Source organism: Protopterus annectens, chromosome 17.part0 (genome assembly GCF_019279795.1).
Source record: "Protopterus annectens isolate FY-2018-M chromosome 17.part0, PAN1.0, whole genome shotgun sequence".
Taxonomy (NCBI): Eukaryota; Metazoa; Chordata; order Ceratodontiformes; family Protopteridae; genus Protopterus; species Protopterus annectens.
In genome coordinates this window covers 588823495-588844392 of record NC_056751.1, presented here as the reverse complement: position 1 = coordinate 588844392, position 20898 = coordinate 588823495, and the positions used below count along the sequence as shown (strand labels likewise).

At 36.4% G+C, this 20898-nt stretch overlaps 1 protein-coding gene across 1 annotated transcript in view; it reads left to right on the top strand.

Annotated features, from left to right (window-relative positions):
• Positions 1-20898, top strand: part of PTPRH (protein tyrosine phosphatase receptor type H) — a 722562-nt gene that overhangs the window by 386966 nt on the left and 314698 nt on the right. The window contains exon 9 of the mRNA XM_044059212.1: positions 17383-17667. Coding sequence (XP_043915147.1) covers positions 17383-17667 — 285 coding nt within the window. The remainder of the gene's footprint in view (positions 1-17382; positions 17668-20898) is intronic.

The following is a 20898-nucleotide window of genomic DNA, read 5'->3' as shown; positions in this document are numbered from 1 at the left end:
CTAACCTGGTTAACAAAGGATAAATAAAAAAATAATAATACAATAGTTATTTTTTACCCACTGTTATGCTTACAGATTCCATTAGAAAGCAGCATATTTTAAAAGGGTATTCTAAAGCTGCTTTAACTTCAGAAATCAAATTTACTTAATCTATTTAATATTGTTTTGAATTTGCCTCTTTGTCTGTCAGTTTAACAAAGAAGATTAAATCAAGGAAATACTATTGAATTTCATTCTGTAGTCCTAGGCATGACACCCTCCCTTTGCCTATTTTATGTCTCCAGGCAAGTTACATAATAACTGATTCCAGGCACCCACTGATATTGTTCTCTAACTCAGATAAATAATCCAATTAACCAAACCAGAAATAAAATGGTAAGTTGGCTGTAAATTCCATAAAGTAGTTTGCTGCTCATTCTAAATTGATTTTTTACATCAAATTTTCTGATTTAAATTTTCTGCTCCATAGGCCCTAGGCATTATTCCTGAGACAATCTCCATTTTTTTTGTTTGTTTTTTTTTTTACCTATTTACTGTAAAAGTGAAATTTCATAAACAATTTCATAATTATAGTTGTCCTTTAAATTGTTTGCCCCCCCACACAGACACAGTCAGCTGCTTGATTCACATCTTTCCTTACGTCTTGAATTTTTGTCCCTAGATCATTGTTTTTCCTCATCTCCCCTACAAGAATATGTTTGAATGCCTCCTACATGACAATTTCATACTATTCAGATTTCAATAATACTTACTTATTGTTCTCATTTCCGTGATTTTTTCTTCACATTTGGAAACAATTTAATAGTGTTTAGTACATGTTAATGTCTAAAATAGATTTCATGAAGATCTTTTGCTGATTATTACCTTTATACATGTTTATCCCATTTACTTTCCCCTTCTTCTTGTGACACTTTTAACTCTTATCATCATCATCACCACCATCAATAAATCATCACCATCAATAAAACCTGCCATCCCGTCTCCCTCTCATTTTTCTATTATCTTGTTATTTGCTCTGTCTGTAATATATTCCTCCCCATTATTTACCTGATTCTTGGTGTCTGTTACTTCTAACCTTCCTCCTGTTAATGTGTTCAACTGCTCACCTTTATTTTTCCCATCAGTGAGGACACTGATTACTAGTATCTTTTTTTCACTTTATACGCAATGAATGATAACTATGTTCTGTTCATTTTTGAATGTTCATTGTCCTGGCTTGGAATCTGGCTAAAAAAACAGGTACTACATAAATGGTTAAAATGAAGTAAATCTGGGGCACACATTTGATACGGACTACCATAAGTACTAGTTAGTTACTGTACATTAAACAAAAAATTAAATACAAGAAAGAAAAAAAAGAGGAAGAAATGCACACCTTTGCCTGCTGTAAAGGAACATTGCTTACTGGGGAAAACATTGCTCTGCAATTGCAACATCATATTTATTACAACAAGTAGTTGCACCAGAAAGAAATTATGGTGAAGTTGCTTACCTGATATCTGTTATGCAAGACTATCAAAACCCACTTGTCCTCAGCATTTCCCTCCCAAAAGGAGCATGCTACGAATTAGTGCCATATGACTAATTTACTTACGTGTTAATAATTACTAGCAGGGTTTGCATATTGTTCATTCACAATGCATTACGCTTTTAATATAGTTAGTTTTCAGTCTTCAATATGCCATTATCTAATCTAATTTTCAGTTAGATAGAAATTCATTAGCCTTCGTCTAATTTTCTCAAATAATATTTCTCACCCTATCCCAAGTCTGGTGCATTTACTGACTAAAGCTACTTAAGGCTAGCTTTACATTAATACCAACCAAAACATTTTACAAATTTTTTAGTCCGATTGTTGCTATCCTTAGTATTTCAGAATTACCAGTTTTACAGGCAGACTACAAAGCCTGACAGATATATGCATCAGTTTATTTAATCAGTGGTGGCATTCATGCTCAACCCATCAGACAGATAGATAGAAAGATATATAGATCAAGATGTATACATATGGATATATAGATATTCATATGATTATTCAGCACTACATTGAACTGAACAAGCATTGATGCAAACAGATAGATGCTGGCAGTTTGAAAAGAAAAATACCTAACATCAAGCAGTCAGAAAAGAACATTTCCTTTTTCTGATTGTTTTACCCAACATCAAACCAGCTTTGTCTGAATAGTGATACAGTTAGTGTTTTTTGTAAATTATCACATAGATTTAGGGTTAGGTGTAGGGTCAGTGTCAGGTTTAAGTTTAGAACACTTTCTCTTCCTGTCTCACCTTACTCAAGTATGCTAACTATAACCCTGACACTGCCCGTGTACCTAAACCTAACTATACATTAACTTATAAAACACTCTAGCAATTCCACATCACAAGTCCCTTGGACACACAAACAAAATCAAACATACACAAAACTAAATTTAGCCCCTAAACTATACCTAACTCCAGTCCCAAAACTCACAATTACACCAAAACATTCTCATACACACTTAAACACACACACACACACACACACACACACACACACACACACACACACACACACACACACACACACACACACACTCATACACACAAACACAAAACACTGCATTTATCTCCTAACATAGCCCTTAATCAAACTCTAACCCTCAAACACTCATACACACATACATCTAACCCAGTCGTACTTGCCATACTCATGTAGGCTCAAATTTCCTGCATTCACTTTACACTTAAAACTATGAAAAGTGTGTGCTTATGATACCCTGAACAAATTGCCATTCAACTAACAACTTACCAGGTGGGACATTCTCCACCCTACTTCTATCATCATGAGCTTCTTGGATGTTTATCACTTCATTCATATCCCATATTCTGTCATCCTTTACTTATTTAGCCCTTTACTTGAATCATTTGGCTTCCATCCTGTGATGCTTTTTCAGCTTTTGGTAAAACTGCCAGCAATTTGGTGAAAGTCCTGGTTGGGCCTATTGTTCTGCATACAAAGTTTAACAGCCCTAGTAGTGACATGGGATCTGTGTCATACATTTTTGTTTTCTTTAATTGCTCCACTGGAAGTGACATTATTTCTAAATCAACCACAAGATGGCTTTTCAGTTTTTGCCCACTCTTATTCCTTTCTAAACTCTATGCTCTTACACTTTCATACAGCTTAAATGCAACCACTTCTGCCCACTACTGTTATTTGACCATCTTCAAATATGCCCCCATTAGATTCTCAAAATATAAACAAAGGTATTGCTGTTTACATGTTACTAGCCTTGTTAACAATGCTATATCTTTTTGATAACCTCCTAACATCAGAACATATTTATAACCACACTGAAAATCAAAGAAAAAAACAACTTAGCCATTTCACCTTCCCTTGTAATACCTACATTCCAAATACCTTATCACTCACTCTCCACTACCAAAAAAAAAAAAAACCAGATCCAAACAAAATTACAGCTTTCAAATATTAAATTGTTGCAACATCCTCCACTTCAGATGAGCTCAGATCTAATTGGTTAATATTGGGTTTTTACCTACTCAGAGGCATACGACTTACATTAATAATAGCATACCTGCCCCAACTTGCCTTCCTCAAAGATTACAAAAGCCTCATAAAAACTGTCCTGAATTGTACCCACAGAAAGAAACACCTTATAATCCTACGCAACTTTAATACCAACTTCCTCAGTCAAAATAAACAGAACATAAATAGCTTCTTCCCTGATCACTCCCATTACCAAAACCAGGCCAAACAGAACAATTAGGAATAATACCCGCCTTAACCTCTGCATTATTCAACAACAATTTACATGTAATATCCACCTTAGTACAACCACTAAACACAATCAACCTTGTGCTATATCATTTTTCTGCCAACATAAGAAGGTTCAATCTCTGCCTGTCTTCTACCCTACCTTAAACAATGCCCCCAGCAGACTCACAAAACATAAACTGGCGTGTGCTTTCTATCATAAATAATATTTATAAAACAGCCTATTTTGTTACTGCAGCCCTGGTAAGTATATAAAATAATGTATCCTAACAAGCTTAGGCTTCCTAAAACATCTCATCTACCATTGCTTACTCCTGAACCCCAACACCATCTCAAACAAATAGACAGTGCTGGAAAACATGGAAATAATCACATTCTCCCCATGACCATGGCATGTGCTTAGAAAACATGGAAACAATCACAATCTCCCAATGACCATGGCATGTGCTTGGAAAACATGACCAATGCATCTTGGGCAACCAGCTCAAAAAAAAAAAAAATCAAATGAACTAAAATGATTTACCTGTGTAATAGGTAAGACACCACATTCTCGTATCCCACACTTTTCTAGAAAAAAGACATTTACCTCATAACTTGTACAAGTTCTATGCACAACCTCGTCTCTTTAATTCTTTTCAACTTTGTTACAGAGGTCACTAGTACCTTTCCATTCACTGCCCTAACTAACTCCCCCAAACCTCTACTCAAACTTTAAACTGCCACAGTATTACTTAAGGCATATTTCACATACTGAAACCAATAAGCGAGTACAACACCTGTCCAGCTATGGCTCACCAAGCTTACAGTCTAGCCATCAAAGAAACATCTTCTCAACTTCCATCACAAGCTAATGTTGTCCAGTTACTGGCCAGACCTAATCTTCTGACCACAGTGTCTATCCTGGCTCCTAACCTATGGGACCCTCTCCCAGCATTCTAGTTCATTAAACATTATACAGAAATAGCATTTCAATACATCTGCCACATACTGAACCTTTCACATAAACAACAAATCTTCCCTGACATATAAAAAAATCTACAAAAATTCAAACTGAAATTCAGTCTACTCAAAATAAAAATAAAAATGTCAATAAGGCAGAAAGTTTTAGTGTTTTAGTAAAAGTTACATCATGTTGCCTTCCCACTTGCAAAAACTTTATCAGAACTAAATCCAATCACATTTTTTAAATTTTATAGTTAAAGCATACTGCATGGTTGTTACTTCACGATTACTACTTCAAACATCTTTTTTCTTTTATTTTATCCTAATGCAGGTAAATTAAGTAATGTTAATACTTGGAAACTCTTTCTCTCCAGGTTGTTGTCTTACATTCAACAGTAATTACCAAACTAACTCCTTGTATTCTAGTTTAGAGTCGATTTATTCACCCTCAGTATCAGTACTAATTTTAATACTGTGAACACAATTTTTTTAATAAGTGGAATTTTTCTAGGTGTGTTTAAATAATGCATTTTTATGATCTTAAGTTTTACATGCATACGTATGATCATATGTTCATTGACCTAGTCTCCTTCATTTATGGGACTGCCTCTCTGCAGAAGACTACTACATATCTACCTATAGTGAATTCAGAGAAAAAAATATTAACCTTTCTCAGAAAGGAAATCACATCTGTCTCCTTCAGATAACCAACAGCATAAACAAAATTAACAAAAGTTTTAGCAATACCATCTTTTCTTTACATAGCATTGTATCTTCATTTTCAAGAATTTCTACCCCAGACTCCACCTAACTTAATGACACATATTAACCTCTTATACGTTCAGCGAATGCATAACCCAACTTGCATTTACACTTTGCTCTTGAAGATTCATTTCCACATTGTAAACATGTATATAGTGTTCATCTCCACATTTTTTGCACTGAGTTGTTTAATTTCACACTTTTCATTGTAAAACTTTGCTCTGTTATCGTATTTGCTTCACTACACAAAATAACTACAATATTCTATTTTTCAAATGTCATGTAATTTCATGGTTTAAATCTAAAACTTTCATTATTTTTATATTTTCATCTCTGCATTATATAACTACAGTATTCTCTCTTTCATTTGTAATCCCTGGCCTAAATAATAAATATACATACATACATACATGCATACATAAAATTAATCTTATAAGGGAAAACCTCAGAATTTGTTTTTGTGCATATGTGAAAGCTGAGCAAGAACAGTTACATATGTCCAGTCAAAAGGACTAACTCCCTAGCCTTTCCAACTTATCAGGGGTTAATCAGAGTCATAGCCAACTAATATGGCACCTAGAGAAGTTCCCCAGATCTGGCACACGCTCAGCTCAAAGCTGAGGATCAAAAACAAAAAAATAAAATAAAATAAATAAAATCCTCTCATTAGTTAAGGACCAAATGGATACATATCCAAAACCTTAGAATTTTAGCAAGGGTCTTCTGCTAGCTGCTTGCTTCAGTTATTATTATCATAAGACATTCTTTAAGTGGTCACAATATCAGCTGCGTCTGCCAGTGCTGCACACACTTCTGGTCTGCAGCTTTTCTAGGTAAGCTAATACCTTCACTTGACATAAAAAACAACTACAGAAGCAAAAGAGATGCCTAAGAAGATTTTAGGATTAAAGACCATGAGCTACCAAGAGACATTATAAACTCTAACCCTTTACTCAGTATCTTATAGACTCTTTGGGGGTAATCATTTCCTCATCTGCCATGCCATTAGAGATGCAGTTATCCTTTATCTCCCATATCTATATAAATATAATAGTTTAGCAGATACCAGACTCAAGGATGTAAGTTTCACCAGTAGATAATAGAATGTAGTGGAAAGACCGATTCATTAAGTAGCATCTCCCCTATCTCTGAAATAAGCTACTCCTGCAGGTAAAGCAGGGTGATACATTATTATCCTAAAACAGAGCCTGGTGTTTGAGTGCACCCACAAATTTACACTAGAAATAACTGACCTAGGCTTTCTTGAAAATGAGCATGTCCAAAAAGGATGGCACATTGCTGCCTACAAATGTTTTATAATTTTTACTTTTAAGTTATTTTTCTGCATGAATTTGAAATTAACTCAGTAAGCATTTTATGACTATTTTATTCATCTGGGAGACATTAATTCGGTCTGTTTTATTGATCTAGAAGATATTTGTGACTTTTGGAGAACACCACATTGGATCCAATAGAGTGTTAAAATGTTTTTGTTCTCTTATTGAAGCATGTGGCTACCATCTACTGGCTTTTTAAAATGTTATCATCCTTTTTGAAGAATGTTCTGGCTAACCTTGGGGAATGCTTTTAAAAGAATGTGTCTGAGGGCTTATTGTACTGTGCACTGTTGTTGGCTATGGGAATGTCATCCACTTTGTATTCCTAGGGCTGATTATAGGTTCATAGGAAATTACTAGACTAGTGACCCTAGAGCTTTTACAAGCCTAGCCATGTTAATCCCACGTATCCCCATTTTTGTTCTTTTTGTGTAGTATGCAGAATGAATTTATGAACAGAATGGATCTGCAATTAACACCGGCTACCCCTGAATATGAGGACATGGGTGCCACCCCAGGGGTGAATTTGCAGTCTCCCATCCAATTATCTATATTGCATTTGAATAGGGTCAGGGCGAAGAGCTCTTTTTTATGTGAATAGGAAGTGTATTCCAGAGAAGTGGCAGTGTTTGGGAGACATATCTGTCTCTCCAGCATGTCCTGTTAATGACACAAGCTAGGTTAAGATCCCTAGAGCTCTAGGAACTCTTGCACATTTGACTTGCGGATGTGCAGCATTTCCATTAGGGCAGGGTCAGAGATTGCACTACAGGCTAGGCACAAGTCACCTCTCAGCAGTCTACAAAACACAGAGTAAAGTGACAGAGCTTTCAGCCTGTCCACGTAGGTCATGGCTTGGAGTCCCTTTATTTTCCTAGTGAGAAACCTGAGGTCTCTCCAGCTGCTGCAGATGTCCGGTGAGGTACATGCAAAAGGATGCATTATACTCTATTAGTGGTCTGATGAGGGTTGAATACAGTAGAGTTATAACATCCCTTGACCTGCATACTATGTCCTTGCTTATGAGGTGCATTACATAGTAGGCATTCCTTACTAGAGTCGAAACTTGGTGGTCAACGTTCAGATTGCTATTAACCTGTGTTCCCAAGTCTCACACCACTGGGTTGGAACTCAGGGCGTGTTGTCAATATTGTAATTGGTAGGGAATTCGATTTTGTCAAAGGGAGTAATGATGCATTTTTTTGCATTACTTTTAGACCATGGCTTTGGCACCAATCATTTGTTTGTGTTAGCCCTTCTTGTAATATGCTGACATCATTGCTCCCAGTTTGCAATCATCAGTGAACTTAGTTAGCCAGAGGCCATCTGCTTTGGCCTGTACTTTTGAGAAATAGATGCCAAATGGTAAGGGGCCCAACACAGACCCCTGTGGTACTTGACTCATGACAGGTCTACTGGTTGAGTTGATGTCACCAATTTTGACAGAATGTGTTCTGTCTGTGAGCCAATTGGCCACCAATCTAGTAACATAAGGGCTAATCCCAGGCTGGGAGAGTTGTTCAATGATACCAAAGTGGGGGATTGTGTCAAAAGCCGTGGCAAGGTCGAGACAGGCTGTGTACACTGTCCTACCTTCATCCATGGCTTTGTAGACATTCTCAAAGAAGTCTACCAGGTTTAATAAGCATGATCTGCCCTTAACAAAACCGAACTGGGTTGCAACAGGGTTTCAAGGTTACTTATGTCCTTGTTGATAAGGTCCTTGATAATTCTTTCCATGGCCTTGCAGATAAGCTTGGTTAGATTTATAAGTCTGTAGTTCCCAGCTTTGTGCAGGGGGATTTCTGTTGCTGTTCTCCATTCTGCAGGAACTTAGCCAGTTCTCAAGCAATGATTAAAGAGAACACCAAGTGGATCCAATAGGTCTTGTTTTAGATTGTTTAGTAAACAACCTGGGATATTATCTGGTCCCTTTAAGGCTGTGTTTTTGGCTTTGGCGAGTGCAGAGATGACCTGTTCTCTAGAGATACTAGGCAGAGGACTGGTGTCAGGTATGCTTTCGGTGGGGAAGGGAGGGTGAAGTTTGCACTGAATCTGTCAGCTAGCAGGTTGGCGATATCTTCCAGTTCTTCACATATCTGGGCATTTCCTTTTAGACTTTCAGTCTAGTTAAAGAATGCCTTATGAATACCCTTGGCTAGAGATGCGATTTTAGTTTTGTATTTTGCTTTAGAAGACTTTACAAGATTTCTGATTTTCTTGTTTAGGCTTAGGAGTAAACTCTTCCTCAGCACAGTGATATCCTTCTTCCTTTTGGACAACAGTTTATTCCTCTTGTTATATAAACTGTTTATACTTGAAGTCCACCACAGTGCCTTGTTTTTACAGGAAGACCCAGTTTTGATCCGGTCAGGTACAGCAGAGTTTATGCAGTTGCTTAGGTGTTTCCATATAGTGATCATTGATGTGCGAGATTGCAGGTGGTATGAAGCTTTTTATACAACTGCTTAGTAGGCTGTAGTTAGCTTTGGTAAAGTTTTTTTATAATTTTTGTTCCTGTGAGGGTGTCAGTTCCAGGGGTTACTTCAGACAAGACTGATTTGTAATCTGAAGTCATCAACTATTGGGAAGTACAGTGACCCCCCCCCCATGTTGGTGACTACTATGTGCATAACATTAAAGGCTCTAGTGGGGTGCAAACTATCTGTTCCAGAGAATTTATGTTAACAAAGTCCAGGAAACTCTGGGAAAACATGTTTTTGCTTGTGTATCGCCCCCAGTCTACGGAAGGATAGTTAAAATCTCCCATTAATAAGGTGTTGGGGCAGTATGGTGAGGGATTCCAGTAAATTGAGGTAGGTAGTGTATTTATCCTGGTTCATGGTGGGGGATCTATAGCTAGCAATGATGTGGTATGGTACTTTCCTGATAGTTAATCGGACATGGAGTATTTAGAAAGAGTCATGCTGTATGACCTGTCTCGAAGTGTATTTGGTTTTAATGAAGATAGATACACCTCCACCTTTGGTTCCTTGCTCATTTTGAGGTCTAAACATATGGAAGGCATTGTAGCTTTGCACAGTCAGGGTTCTCTCAGTGGCTTTGAACCATGTCTCGGTAACTGCATAGATATCAGCATCCTCCAAAGTGAGGAGTGCTTCCAGGGAGTGCAGTTTCATGTTTAAACTCCTAGCATTAAGCCCCATGACCCTGAGTTTGTCTCTATTTGATTTTGTTATGCTGGAAAATTTGTTGTTTTGACATTGCCTAAAAAGGCACTATGGCAGAGGCAAGGGCCTTTGCCAGTATCTGAAAGCCCAGAGGGGACAGGTGCAGACCATTTCCAGCAAAGCAGCAAGGTCTGTCTACCATATCCTCCCAGACTGACAGATACAAAATCCCCCCCTGGACTGATACCAGAAGCTAAGCCAATTGTTAAAGTCAATCATTGTTTTGTTTATTTTGTGGCATCATCCTTGGTGAGGGAAGGATACTGCTTAGCGCTAAGAACATACCTGTCTGGAACACATAATCAGACAGTTCCATCATGAAACTCTTCATTGTAGTCCAGAGAAGTTCATCTCAAGTCATTCACTCCAACATGGACTATGACAGTCTTAACGGTACTTGTTGTTGAGTGACTTGAGTGCATGTGTGATTTGTCGGATCCTGGCAAGTGATAGGCAGTTAACAGTGACCTTCTCCTTGTCCAGTCTAGTGAAATCTGTGTATCTCGCTATGGAGTCCCTATGACCAAAACATTTGATTATGTTTTGTCTTAGAAGCATATTTGTTGAGACACAAGAGTGTGTGTCGATATGTGTAATGGTTTCTTTTTGTTTAGTGTTGAGTGCGAGTGGTGTGTGTTTGGAATGTCTCTGTTCTTTTAGTAGGCTTTTAGTGAGTAACTCCACATATGTGGGTTTATGTGACGCGGCCTTATTTTGCATGAGAGGTGAGGTTTGCATGAGAGGCGATGCGTGTGTGCTGACAACCTATTTGGTGCCTACTTTGTTTTTACGTGAAAGAACTGACTCCATTTCCACAGTGTATTTGCATCTCTCACGTAGGCTGTTATTTTGCTTTAGGAGTAAATGGTCATCAGTATACATGAAACAATTGCTACATTGCCTCAGGATGCCCATGTAAATGAAGGTGGCAGGAGAAATGATGGGAAACTGCCCATCCATTGTGGCAGGATTTTTCTGATTGTGTTCTTTGGGAAGGAAGTGGGCTATCTGTACTTAAGACTTTGGATTAACTAGTGGGCTAGTTTGACTTGCAGTAGCTAAGATAGTGGGTGTATAGTAGGTTGTGGATGATAAGTGTGAGAATGGGGTTAAAGAGCAACTGAGTTGCCACTTGCTCAGCAGGGAAGCTTAGGGGGGTTCTACTGGAAGGTCTCTAGGGAAATATAATGTTCCCAGGCATTTACATCTATACAGGGCACTGATAAATCCAGTTGTGCAGTACCAGCAATGAACAAATGTGAGGCTTATTTACAGACTAATTTAAAAAGATTTTAACACAACTACCAATGGGAAAGCCCCAGACTATGCCTTTCTCCAGCAATCTCCAACTCTTATGGGTCCTGAACTACACACGTCTGCCACCAGGGTGCAGGGATACCCTGCTAATGTAAGATGGCTGGTTTAAGACCACAGTGATAGCAGTGATATTGCTGATAATTTGTAACCACAAAAAACGCACTGTTGTAGTGAAGTAAACCTCTGGACTCACGAACCGTTACCAATGCTTTATTGTATACTAACCAACATGTAACATAAAGCGCTTAACGAATCACCGCATTTTTCATCTATAAACATAGACTTCATCAGACAAACAAATAATTAATTACATTGCTTTTATACAATCACTTAAGTTTGAATTATCCAATGACTTTGATTAATCCAACTCATTAATATGTAAACATACCTCTCAAAAGTGCTGGCAATCACAATAAACATGACATGGATTTCTCCAGTTTACAAGCGCCAAATCTTTCTTTTTTATATTCCATAACTTCTTAAAACAATATACATCATGATCGTGTCAATCCCAACAAGCTTCGCGTCATAAAAAATCAATAAAGCTCATATGAAACTTCGATTTAAAATAAACTAAAACAAAAGCTCATTCCAAAATTCCACTATGTGAACACTGTGTGAACACTACCCCGAAGTGGACAACCATGTTATTACAACTAAAAAACACTTCATATAAAACTGCTCCAGATGCAAATGCAGGAAGTATACAAAAATGTTAAAATTGTTAAAATATATCTCTAAAATATATATGCACTACATAATAATGTTAATTATGTATTTGAATAAATAGATGAATAAAATAAATAAATAAATAAATAAATATATTGGTGATTTATAAAACCATATTGAAATAAATTATATATATATATATATATATATATATATATATATATATATATATATATATATATATATATAAAAAGACAGATCACATAAAAACGACATGAAACATATACAATGTACAATATACAATATTCAATATTTGATGGCATAAACATATATAAATAAATTTGTTATTATAATCTAGCAGCCCTCATTTTGAGAACGGGTGCAAGGGAAATACCATCATTCATACCTGGATATTTATTTGCTTCTAAAACAATTTGCCAGTATAATTCTCGGTATTCAATTTTTGTTTCCCACATACCACCCCTTTCATCCTTCAGGACTTCCTCAATAATGAAAAATTTGTATTTCGCTAGGGGGCAAATACTGCTGTGCCTATATAAACCATCACTTTCTTTTTTATTCTTAATATCATTCATATGTTCATAGATTCTCCTTCTTATTTTCCTTTCAGTTTTTCCAACATAGTATCCCGAACATATTTCACATATAGAAATATATATAACTCCATTAGTCTCACAAGTACTATGTGTCCTACTTAAAATTTCTCTCCCCTAGATTCGATATAAATACATTCTTTATTAGCCATCAATGTACACTGAGTGCACATCCCACATGGGTATGTTCCTCTTAATTTTGTAGTTTTCTTAGAGGCTCTGTTCTGTACCATAAAACAATCTTTGATATTTCGCCCCCTCCTGTATATAATTTTTAATTTTTCTTTATGTTCTAACTTTAAATCTGTTAAACTTATACATTTATTCCATTCTTTGTTGAGTACATTACTAATCGCTCCTGAGTCCCCACTATAATCAGTGATGAAAGCACTTGCATAAGTTTTATCTCTATCATTTGTATAATGAATTATATCTAGATTATTATTTTTTTCTTCTCTAACATCTGTAATTAACAATTCCTTCCCTAATATAGGTTCAAATCTATCCTTGGATGTAGCTTTCCAAAGTTGCACCAGCATATGTAAATTTGCAGCTTAACCAGTTGCATCTGGAAACATTAAATGTTCGGCATGGTTTGATCTGGTTCTGCATTTGCTGTTTATCACTCACTGTGAGTGTATGCCTTTTGTCTCTTATGACTGCCAGCTACATATATGGGTCATTCCTGAACATCTGATCATGTTATGTCATGCTATGGCTGACCAACTCTCCTTCTCTGGGTATTTCTAAAATATAACAATAAGCTAAGTCATAGCTAGTTTTTTTTTTGTTTACATCATGACTGTCATCAAATACAGATAGATTGAAATCCAGGCATCCCATATGCTGAAGCTGTACCTTCCTGGACTGCATTTATATAAGGCTGACAAAGCTGCTATGAGGTTTATAACCTCAGATTGGTTAAATTCACTAATTTTCTGGAGATCATTTTGGTAGAACAATTCATAAAGATTAAAAAAATTATCCTTTCTAAATATTTTTTTTTCTTTTATGGTCTGTGTAAGGGGAGATGCTACAAGTTACTGCTGCTTGCACTCACAGTAGTGCTGGATGTATGCCACATCCATCCTGTCCTTGAGGGTACTTTGGGCCCTTCATACCAAAGCGTAAAAGGTTCCAATGGAAATCACTTATTCCAAGCAATGGCCTAACCTCAGGTGATACCATCAGTACTTAATCCTTTACCACCCATACTAACTATAAAATACATTGTGCCGCACTCCTTTTATTTGCATGTGTAAATGTGTATTTATACCTATATATCTATGTACATGTGCAAATACATAGATCTAGGTCTTTATAACTATCTATATAGATATGGCTATGGAAATGAAAACTGATATAGACATAGAGAGATACATGGTAGTGTGAAAACTGGCCTAAATGACTGTTGAAGTGGCAACCTGATCTCATATGCAAAAGTGGGAAAAGGGGTTGTGGATGGATGGGTACAGATAGACAAAAATAGCATCTGGTGCATTGAAAATGTGGAATGTGCTTTAAAAATGTATAAAGAGACTTGTCTTGTTAAAATTCCCACAGCACTTTAAGCAGCAACTTAGTTGTATTAGTTATGAGAAGTGAATTGCCTGTGTATAAGATGTTTCTTGTTCAAGGCAAGCCAGGAAGTTTGTTGCTCATCTAGAGGTGCATTGTGGATCAAAGCAGGGATTTTGACTAAAAGATGTGTGTAGTTTGATGGCCCACATGTGATTTATTGTGAATGTGACCTGAAGTAAACTCAGGTGAGGACATTTTGTGTTTGGTGAAGTTGAATTTAAAGCCTGGTGATGACCTACAATTGTTTAAGCAACAATTCATAACTGTGTATGGGTATATCAGGATTTACCCATGGTTGGTGTAATAATCAGTGACTGTGCATGGGTATATTAAGATTTACACACATTTGGTGTAATAATCCACAACTGTTTATGGGTATATACCCATGGTTGGTGTGGTTCAATTATGAGGACAAAGCCGGAGTGACTAAACAAAGCCAACTGTGGGTACATTCTGATATATCAACACACAGGAGTAGATTACTGTTTTACAATTATTTAAGAAAGAAATTGCTTACTTTTCTTAAATGTATTTTTATAAGGGCAATTCAGTCTTCTTCCATGGTGTTTTCCTTATGCTGAGGTACTGTGCATGCATATGAGACTTACATTGTTACTAATGTACAGTACAACATCAACACAGGAAAGTGATGGAGAAAACAATCTCTGCTGCTGTTTTTTAACTATTAAAAAATAAAGATTTATGAGAGACAGTACACAGATATATTTGCAGAATGTACCTGATTTTTCTTGTATTTTGCTCTGTCCCTCAGCATTTATCAATAGAAAGTCTGGTTGCTCAATGATACCCAGAATTTTTTCTACTGGTATGTGATCATATGGTAGATTTTATTATATATTTATTTTAACAACCTGAGGATGGTAAAGTTGTTAATGGACTTGTTTTCATGGAATACAAAGCCTTTTATGAAATGACTTGGTGCCAACTGTTCATAATGTAAACATGTTTACCTCATTTTACTGTTGTAACTGTTTCTTGTCTTTCTGTACCTGCTTAACTCATCTAGTGATCAAACTGTTTGCTGTACGTACATTTATATCTTTAAATACCATATTTATGCCTAACTATTCTGCTTTGTTTGATTTTCATTAATCTGTAATAACTTGAATACCTTGACCTCATGTTACTGTTGTCCAATCCACTTACCTAGCAATCAAAACCTAACTAACTTAATTACTAACTAGAGTTCTGACTGTATAAACACTGTATAAACGCTGTACTAACAAAGTAGGCTAAATTTATTTTCTTCTGTTTGGTATAACAAACATGTTTTTTACAAACTTGGGGCCTCCAGTGTTTTAAGAGGTACAGCATAGCATCTTTATGTATTTGTCATGCTTAGACATTCATCTGAAATACTTTATTGTACTGTACTCTATTTCTTAATATATTCTTTTTGTGTATCCTTGGAGCAGTTTTCCAAAAAATCCACCACATTATCCTGTTATAAAGCCTTTACTACACAATCTAAAATTCAACCATCTTTACAATGTCATGCACTTTTGCCAAGTTATCTACTAAGGCATAATTTACAAACTGAACTTCAACACCACTAATCCCTCGGCTATCCACAGGACCTCACCTCCCCAAAAATATCTTGATAGAAACTAGAACTTTGCCTCAACATCCACTGCACAACATAATATTTAAAATGACACCTTCTACTATGAGCATAACTGCCTGTTTTCTGCTGTTTCATCACAATGTTTCATAGGTAATCCAGTCACAACGGACAGTAACTATTAAATAGGCCTAACTTCTGCAGCATGCTATTAGGACACGGCCCTCTTTTATTGCCTCACTCATCATAAGCATAGCAAGATACTGTTTGTTTTAGCAGGTTCAGTGAGAAAGAGGCTTAGATGTTCTTGAACTTCTCATTTTATACACTTCGCACTTCCTCCTTGCCTCCTGACACTTTTTCAAATGGCCAAAGTGGGACATTTTCGGGACAAACATCACACTTTACAGGCAGACACATACCCACGGTCAGTACAAAGGATAGAAATTAACATTTTTGCCTAAATAAAAGCTTATTCTTGTTGCATTTTAGTTGCTTATTCTGTTTCTTTAACATTTACGTATTTTAGATACAGAATAACTGTTTTATGCAAGTATTACATAAAATATAGGAAATAACTTTGTCTTAAAATCTCAGGACATTTGCCATTTTTTAAATTTTTTGTCAGCACACAACTGCCCAAAGAGGGACTGTCCCTCGCAAAGTGGGACAGGTGGTAACCCTGCCTGCACATGCTCTACTCCTTACACTGGAACTGACAACTAGACCTCCCCCTCCCACTTACCAAAGCCCATTCCTTACATTTTACATGTCCCTGAAACCTATATAAGTAGACCACTACTCTAAAGGGAGAAAGAGGCCAGGACAAAGTAGCTTGTGGTCAAACTTTCCTTTGGTTAGTGTCACCACAGATATCCTAGGTCAAACTGCATTACAAAATAAATGTATTTCCATTGTCTCTTACCAACCAGCATCATATACCTGTTTAACTATGACCTGAATATAAATGGTTTTGACACATACAAGATAAACGTCCACTGTTTAGAATGAATACAGGTCATAGTACAGAAGCAAAGCTACAAAAGAAAACACTTCCACTATAATTTCAGCATAAGGGCTTAACCAGTATCTCCACTAAAAGGAACATACAAAAATATTATAATATTTCTTATGATTTTTTTTTTTAACTAAGAAGGAAAATTCAACATGTGGCATGGGGGCTTTTAATAGGTCAGAATATAACAGCGTTTCCAAGTGAAAATGAAATAAAAAGATCAGAATGAACTTAACTAGCAATACGTTTTAGTCATTTTCATTCTTAAGAGTACTCTGCAGTTTAGAAAATGTTCCATTATTTTTTAACATTTATTTTAATCCATGTTTAGTAAATCCTATAATCTGTGTGGTAACAAACTGTGGACTATGTGACCTTACATTTCGTGCTACCCCTCACACACACACACACACAAACACCTATGGCATCAAGCTGTTTTAATAATGGGTATCTTTGACAATCCAGTAACATGTTTTGAGAAGTGGGCACTGTTAAGTAGGTGCCCTCTGTTTCATAGTTTACATTCTACCTATCACATAATGTAGGTTATGGCAAGTCTTGCATGAAATCTTATTCAGCGCTTTGTTTTCTTTGCAGGACCTACTGCCCCTTTAAATGTCAGTGGAACCACAGAAACCAGTCGGATTATCCTAAATTGGACAAAGCCACTGATGGATAACAATGTTAAGGAATATATTTTTATTGTGAAATTGCTGCAAGAAAATGCCACTAAAGTTAAAATGGTTTATATTGACCCAGTTAAAACGAATGGCACTTCCATGGTCATTGCTAACTTAACCCAAGGAGAGCTCTGCAATGTGTCTGTACAGTCTGATTTCCAAGGCATAGGCAGTGAACCACAATTACTTTCACTACGGACCGGTAAGTACATTTCATTCAAAGACTACAGGTGGTTGCACTGTGAAATAAAAAACTGTAGCCATCTAGTCTTAAATATTACAAAATGCATTGCCTTATGTGATACTTTTCTGATTTTTCAAATGTTATATTTGAAATCGAAAGATTGCTAAAAGTATTTCAAATATGCTTTTTTAACTTAATCATAAAGTCAATGCCATAACATTCATAGCAGCACTTTCCTGATAAAAAAGATGTTAAATAAGCATAATTTTATTTTTTATTTTGCTAACATGAAAGCACAGCTGTAGTAGATTTTGATTTCCAAAAGACACCCCCCCATTGACCATAATCATTTTATATGTAAATACTGAGGCAAATAATACAGATGCAACCAGATTTTCAAGCTGTCATCTAGTTGTCAAACTTCCCAGAATGACAGGAGCAATAAATTGTGGCAGTTAAATCTTGACCAGGAAGGTAATTATTACAGAAGTAGAGAAACAATACGACCTTTTTGTAATTGTATTTTTATTCTGATAGCTTATTTGCATTTTAGAAGAATTGTGAGTGACACTATTTGAATTTATGTTTAAAAAACAAATGTTGAATTTTGCTTGTTGATATAATGAATGATTGAATGACACTGTGCAAGCACTTCTACAACAACGAATGCTCAAATGGCTGAATAAAAGCTTTAATTCACAATTTATAACAGTGTAGGAATGTGTGTGTGTGTATATATGTATATATATTCATACACTATATATGCATGCATGTATGCCTGTCTGGGTGCACACCTTTTAGTCATGAGTGGCTTTGGTTGATCTGTTTTGTTGACACACTGGAAGAGATGGTTGACAGTTATGCGAGATCAGCAACTCCCTGAGTTTGGATATATGCACTTACCCTGGGGAATGTGCAGTCTCAGAGTTGAAATAAATACTCTATCTTCATGTGTTATTTTTTTCTATTTATTATTATTGTTCAGCCTTTCTTCTAAATATAAGAAATCAGTAACCCACCAGGGCCCATCATTTACACGGGGTGAGAAATGTGTTATAGGGCCCTGAATGCTACCACACTATAGGCTTGGGAAGAATATTTTTCATTTGAGCTGGCATGTTCCTTCTTTTTGTTGTCTATTCTGCAGTGATGTCACAGCTCAAATTGAATACTTGATTCTATATCCCTAGAAGAATATTTACTGGTGCCCACATAGTTTTTGCTTGTATGCTGCTGACTTGCTAGCCTTCATCTGATGGTTATCAGGCAATGCAAAACCTCAGTCCTCTCTTCTGGGAAATGATATGAGATGTGTCATCTAGTTAATACAACTTGCAGGCCCTCATTAATGACTGGGGCAGCTCAAACTCAAGTCACCAGCAATGCAGTCACTAGCTTTATCTGTAAATCACTGGATAAGCTATAAGTTCTGCTGCGGTTAGAAATTGACAAGATGCTGGTTTCAGGCAACGTGATGTTAGGAATGTCTTAAATAAAGCTGCAGTTTAGAGATTTTACATATGTCAATATACTAAACATGAAATTTACATAATGAAAAAAGGCAAATAATAAGATAGTCTATTTGATCTTTCTTGTACCAAAATATTTACTAGTACATGCTTAAACATTTGGAAATTTCAGCAGGCACGAGTACATTTTAAATTAATTTTTTTTATGTCTCCCTCATATGTGTGCCTGAGTGGGATCCATGAAATGTCTAGTGCTGTACACTGAGCAAGTTAGTTTTGGGAGATGAATAGTGGTACTACAAATCATAACATCGAGTTCCCAGTATCAAACAAAACAGACCCCTATGTGTTCCTCTTTCATTTATTTTTTTCATTTCAACAGTATACCATAAGTACAGAAGTTAACCATTGAAGACGTCACACATTAACTTCTGATATACTTTTTGACATTTTTATAGTATCGGGTAATGTATGTTGTAGTAGTAATACTGTGAGTGTTATGTTCAGTTACATTATGTTTGTAGTATATATGGTTGTCTGCGTGTAGTACCTCCCTGCGCACAGCTGTTCATGCACCTCCAGGTAGGATTTTATATGACTGATGGTTAAAAAATCTGGAAAACGTGGTTAAATGAAAGTGTAGCAATCTAGATGATTTGGAAATCATATCCAGAGGGTAAATGAAAAGATTTATGTGAACTAATGTAAAGAGAAGATGGAAGGAGCTTCACTGGGACAGTTTAAAATGAGATTTGTGCAATGTATACAATGACAGATTGCGATAGAAAATGTTCACATCGTAGTCAGAAGAAACACAGGAGCTACAACTTTCCAAAAGTATATACTTGTCTGTTTGCATCACTGTGTGTCAAAAAGACATTTTAAAACAAGCCAAACCACCCAGAGTAATGCCATTTCATGAAATGTTTATTAAAATAGATGTAGGTGTTTGTAATTCACTTTTCACAAAGAGGCAATGGTGACCCATATGTTTTTCTTTCGGCTTTTCCCGGTTAGGGGTCGCCACAACGGAACTCTGGTCCGCTAATGATGGGCAGTAGATTTTTACAGTGCCGAGGTACCAGCTCGATGCCCAACCTTCAACAAAGCATGTCTTTCAAATGCTACTCGACCGCGAGGAGGACATGCAGACTCCACACAGAAGGCGCTCTAGCCGAGAATCTAACGGGAGAACCTCTTGCTGTGAGGCGACAACGCTACCGCTGCACTACTGCTGCTTGCAATGTGACCCATATAAAAGCACTAAAAGAAATTGGAAGTAGCTGCCTCAATGGTGACCCATATAAAAGCACTAAATGAAATTGGAAGTAGCTGCCTCAATAATCTACTCCACCATAATGACTGTGAATCTGAAGGTGGTGCAAAGCTTTACTTTACACTCTGAAATTCAGCATTTCTTGTCAGAAGTTGTGAAGACTAGAATTTAGCAAACATAAAGAAATAGCCAATGTTCAAACTTCCCATGCAGGTGGACTAGCAAGTTAATTTGTAAATAGTCACAGCGGTGGAGGAGAGCAAACAAGTACAGAATGAATCGGATGTGGATGCACATGCTGAGAAGAAGTTGAAAAGTGAATTAGTACCTTGGACACACAACCAGAGCAGGATAGTTATAGATACATAGGTTTTTATAAAAAATGTATAAAGTCTAAGAAATCAGAAATGATGAAATCATTATTTGTTAGTTACATTAGACCCAAACTTGAGTATGGAATAGCAACATGGAAATCTTATAAGAAAACAAGCATGAGTAAACTGG